A 6,000-nucleotide genomic window follows, 5' to 3' on the forward strand; every position below is an offset into this window, starting at 1 on the left:
GAAACATTTTAAATGAGAATTTTCTTTATAAATACATATAATATAGTGGTGGCTCAGTGGTTAGCACTGTCGCCTCACAGCAAGAAGGCTGCTGGTTTGAGTCCCAGTTGGGCCAGTTGGCATTTCTGTGTGGAGTTTGCATGTTTTCCCCGTGTTGGCGTGGGTTTCCTCTGGGTGATCCGGTTTCCCCCACAAGTACAAACACATGCACTATAGGTGAATTGAAAAAACCAAATTGACTGTAGTGGATGTTTGTGATTGAGTGTGTATTGATGTTTCCCAGTACTGGGTTGCAGCTGGAAGGGCATCTGTTGTGTAAAACACATGCTGGATTCATGAATATAAATTTTAATAATATTATCAGTCCTTTTACTCAATCAGATGCTTAATAAATCCAGTAAATTGGAAGTTGGAAAAATTCTGCAAAAATACATTTGAGAACAGAACATGCCCAATTATACACCTCTAATATACCCGTTGTGAAGCTCTCTGAACGTATATAAAAACCCATATCAATCAATCAATCAATCAATCAATCAATCAATCAATCAATCAATCACTAATTTCAATGTCAAAATGCTCCACACGTGTCTTTGCTCTTACCTTGGGTGGTTTAAACGGGTAGTCCGGTGTAAATGCAATGTCAAGGAAAAACACCCCTCCTTCATACACAGAGCCCGGCGGTCCTAAAATAGTTGACCTCCATTCATAGATGTTGTCTCCTTTGGGACCAGCGCTGTTAGAGGAACAAAGAGAAGAGATTTGAGAAGTTAAACTGGGACCGAGCGGTCACTGCAGGAAGATAAATCATCATTAATTCATGACTGAAAAGCCAAGGAGGAAGAGACATGCTGAACACAACAAAACAGATTTACTGAAGCTGTCTCTGTTTATTAAGGTCTCATCGTATGACACACTTCAGTGCACTTCAGTCAGTACAAATAATAACATATCAGGGGTGTAAATTGGTATATTAAGTTTTTTTTTTCTACACAGTCTGAATTTTTAACCATAATAAAATGCATTATCAGTTGGCTGAAGTCGAAAGTGTTTTAAAACAATGGCTAGGGTGAAGATTTTCCGAAACTCTGGGTACAGTGTAGACAGTACAACCAGAGTTTTTTGCCGATTGTCCATCATGGCTGGATTCACACCAAATGTGAATGAAGCGATTGAGGCAAATTCCGTACATTTGCGGCTAACGATTCGCATACTCTGTGTCATTCGCACTACAGGATGGTAATCCGCTCCTGCGCTGACATTTGCATTGAATTGTATGCAGTGTACTTGCGAAAATACTTAATTCAGCATTTGGTGTGAATGCAGCATAAAAGGCTTTTATCGCCACCTGTTGGCTCGGGGAGCTCTTAACATGCATCACAGTGTGCTTTTGTATTTTATGTGGACAGAGATTATTAAAAAAACAAGGCAAAATGCTAAAACTCTTTATAAAAATACCTGTGTACATGTGGACATGGCCTTATACACAGAAGTTGGCTAGAGAGTGTGTAAATTAGGCATGGGATGATAACCGTTTTCAAGGTATACTGTGGTTTGGAAAAGTGTTAAAACCGCCAACATATTCTGTAATACTGTTCCTAAGGTATGTGTAAGATTTTTTATTTTATTATTTATCTCCAGCAGAAAAAAATATCCAAAGATGTGATTTTAAATTGTAAAGAAATCAGTGTGTTTAAAACAAATGAAAAGAGCAAAAATCAATGATTCATTTGAATTATTCTGCCTGACATGTTTACTGCTCCAAAATATTATAAATCTTTCAAAAAAATTAAATATATTGTTTTCAAAGGGGGAAAAGTTGTTGTTTTTTACCCAGACATTTAAAAAGAATATATTTTAGAGCAGTGTGCACAACACTGAAACCATGATATATATTTTTTCCAAGGTTATCATACCGTCAGAATCTTATACCGGCCCATGCCTAGTGTAAATTATGGAGTAATTAAAATTTTTGGGTGAACTACTATTTAATTCCAGTTAAGTCACCTTTATTTCTATAGTACTTTTACAATGATCGCGTCAGATCCGTGGACAAACAGGAAAAATGAAAAGTCAGATAAAATTTTATAACTAAAAGATGAACGACCCCTTTAAATACAATATCAAGCGTGCAGCTTTAATATAAATCAAGATGAAATCGAAAAGAAGACTAAGAAATCTAAGAACGGCTCATTTTCTTCAAACGCTCGCCTCTTTCTTTGTCAGTGACATTATTAATGGATGAAACCAGTGTAAATTCAGTCTGAAGTCTGCTGAAATGATAATGACAGCTGAGCCAGAGCTGCTGAGGAAAGAAAAACAGACTTTACAGCACATCTTTACTCTCGTCTGTCAAAGCGCCGCCACATCTGCCAGATTCATATTGAAGATTTACCACTGCTGTATCTGTGCCAAACAAACAGACTGGGAGCAGATCCAGACCATAATAATAATAATAAACACGTCTTAGTTCTGAACTCGGTTAAACAGCACTTGAGTTTTGGAGGGTGGTCCACCCTGGGGGTCTTTTTCTCATAATGATTATTAAACCAGATTAAGCTTTATTCACCAAGTGCGCACTTTTTTTTTTTCTTTTTCAGTTTACAGTTGATCAGGCTCATAGATCTCGCATGCATATCAACATGTAAGAGCAGAAATAAGTAGGAAATAAAGTAAGTAATGCAATTTTATATATATATATATACACATCTAGATGATTACGTGCACTATGTGAATTGTTGACTGTTTTACCTGTATGAATACAAATACATGTGTGTTTTTTAGGTTACAGAAACTATACTGTATTCGACAGTGCTGTATCGTTTTTCATTCATTCATTTTCCTTCGGCTTAGTCTCTATTTCAGAGGTCGCTACAGTGGCATGAACTGGCAACTATTCCAGCATTTGTTTAATGCAGCGGATGCCCTTCCAGCCGCAACCTATATTGAGAAACACGCATACACACTCACATTCACACACACTCATACAATACAGCCAATTTAGTCCATTCAATTCACTTAAAGTGCATGTCTGTGGACTGGGTGGGAAACCGGAGCACCCGGAGGAAACCCACTCCAACACGGGGAGAACATGCAAACTCCACACGAATGCCAACTGACCCAGCCATGGCTCTAACCAATGACCTTTTTGCTGTGAGGCGACAGTGGTAACCACTGAGCCACTGTCGCCCCTACTGTATTGTTTTTTTTTAATAATTAAAAAACACAGGTAGCAACTGAAGTGCTAGCTATTTAAGTTATTATTAAATGGATTCATAAATTAATTCATGACCAGAGCAGGAAAGTTTGGACCTAGTTTTTGTTCAGAATTTCCTCACAATTCTCAACAATATGCATGGAATTGTATGATCCTGTAAATGATCATAAGACAGTTTAAAATCTTGACTGCAATCACATCAGAAGATAAACAGTGAACTGGATTTTTACATTTAGAAGAAAATATATGCAGTTGAATTATTACCCCCCCCCCCCCCCCTTTTTTTTTTTTTTTTTTTTTTTTAATATTTCCCAAATGATGTTTAACAGAGCAAGGAAATTTTCACAGTATGTCTGATAATATTTTTTCTTCTGGAGAAAGTCTTATTTGTTTTATTTCGGCTAGAATAAAAGCAGTTTTTAATTTAAAAAAAAGTTTAAGGTCAAAAATATTAGCCCCTTTAAGCTTTATTTTTCCGATAGTCTACAGAACTAGTCTACAGTCTACAAACCATCACTAAACAATAACTTGCCTAATTACCCTAACCTGCCTAGTTAACCTAATTAACCTAGTTAAGCCTTTTAATGTCACTTTAAGCTGTATAGAAGTGTCTTGAAATAATATTTGACTAGATATTTTTACTGTCATCATGACAAAGATAAAACAAATCAGTTATTAGAAATGAGTTATTAAAACTATTATGTTTAGAAATGTGTTGGAAAAATCTCTCCGTTAAACAGAAATTTGGGAAAAAAATCAGCAGAGGGCCTAATAATTTAGGGGGGCTAATAATACTGACTTCAACTATATTTGTTAATTGGCTGCTGTTGGTTGGCAGGGTATTGCCATGCGGTTATTTGCAGTCTTCATTACGGTTGTATAAATAATAAAAATGCATTCTCAGAAGAGCAAAAAAGATTTGGTGACCACTTGACAATGGCAATTTTCTCTGGATTTAATGGATTGATTGGGTATGCGAGTATTAGGTTAATATTTACTTTATAATATATATTATTAAACAATTATAATAAATATAAGATGTCTTTAAAAAAATGTCTTACAGAGATTTTTTTTTCCTACAAAGAATTTCCAATAAAAAAATTCCTTGGGGTGGCACAGTGGCTCGCCTTATATCAAGAAGGTCGCTGGTTCGAGTCCCAGCTCGGCCAGTTGGCATTTCTGTGTGGAGTTTGCATGCTCTCCCTGTGTTGGTCTGGGTTTCTTCCAGGTGCTTCGGTTTCCCTCACAGCGAATTGAATAAACCAAATTGGCCATAGTGTATGAGTGTGTGAATGTGTGTATGGATATTTCCCAGTACTGGGTTGCATCTGGAAGGGAATACGCTGTGTAAAACATATGCTCGAATAGTTGGTGATTCATTCCTCTGTGATGACCCCAGATAAATAAAGGACCCCAGCAAATATTTTTTGTTTTTAAAAGATGTCTAATAGATGTCTAATAGACTTCTAAACATAGTCATCTTGGCCAAAACAAGGCTAAATTTGGGCTGTCAGTGAATTAGCTGTTAGATTTTCACTTATAGCCTTGTTTCAAGTTTAGCCTTGTTTACGCCAAGCTGTCTATGTTTAGATGACTATTGGACGTCTATTAAACACAAAAGTGTATGCTGGGACTAAGCTGAAGGAAAATAATTTTTCACCAATTAAATTTAAAATATTGGTATTGTGTTGTCGGAACATTAAATATATATATATATATATATATATATATATATATATATATATATATATATATATATAGATAGATAGATAGATAGATAGATAGATAGATAGATAGATAGATAGATAGATAGATAGATAGATAGATAGATAGATATAAATTTTTGAAATTGTGGCATATTTTATGCAAAAAACAAAACTGAAATGGCAAAATATTGATTTAAAAATAAAGTAGAATTACTTCTAATACAGTAGAAATAATACTAGCTTACAGAATAAACCAAACTATAAATTTGACTCAAACTCGACTACAAATTGTAAATCCAGAGAATTTAAGTACTTCAAAAAGAATGTTTCCTCAACATGACACATGATTTGAGCTTTGAGGAATCATTCAGAAACACAAAAGCTGCAGGATGACACACACAGTGACACGTAATACCTAATTTAATTGAGCTGAACGAATCACCAACTGCAAATATGAGTAATGCGAGTATGAGTAATACTAATAACAGTTACACTTGCTTTAGCCAACACCACTAATTATACACATAACTGTCCTCTTTTCAACACTGACTTGGGTTACACTAAAGGGAGGAGACGCTTAAAACTGGAATACAAATTGATCTTGTTTTGCAGATGATTTTGTTAGGAGATTGTTCATTCATTCATTTATTTAATTATTTTTCTTCAGCTTAGTCCCTTATTTATCAGGGGTAGCCACAGCAGAATGAACCGCCAACTATTCTAGCATCCGTTTACACAGACGCTTGTTCATAAAATGATATTTAAAACCTTTTCTGGAACTTGTGTGATTTATTTGCACACTTGAAATGGTCAGGAATTTTGTTCAACACTTTCTTTTGGCCAGCGGTGACAAGGGATTTCAGCTTTAATCTAAGTTTCGCTGACAAAAGCAAGGAAACAGAAATGCGTTCGAATTACAATGTGAAAAATGATCTGTGAAAAAACATGAGTAAGATGAGCGGCGCTGTGTTGTGCAGGTTAATCACTGAAAGTGTCGGATGTAGTTACAGCCGTAAATCAGAAAGTGCTCTTAGCATTGCTTTCAAATTAAAATCTCTCTTAGCAAAAGACTGATTT

General features: G+C 35.5%; 1 protein-coding gene across 1 annotated transcript in view; it reads right to left on the reverse strand.

Annotated features, from left to right (window-relative positions):
* ube2e2 (ubiquitin-conjugating enzyme E2E 2) overlaps positions 1 to 6,000 on the reverse strand; it is a 55,244-nt gene that overhangs the window by 9,068 nt on the left and 40,176 nt on the right. Inside the window, exon 4 of the mRNA XM_056475710.1 lies at positions 604 to 736. Within this exon, the coding sequence (XP_056331685.1) occupies positions 604 to 736 (133 nt within the window). The remainder of the gene's footprint in view (positions 1 to 603; positions 737 to 6,000) is intronic.

This window comes from Danio aesculapii, chromosome 16 (genome assembly GCF_903798145.1).
Source record: "Danio aesculapii chromosome 16, fDanAes4.1, whole genome shotgun sequence".
NCBI lineage: Eukaryota > Metazoa > Chordata > Actinopteri > Cypriniformes > Danionidae > Danio > Danio aesculapii.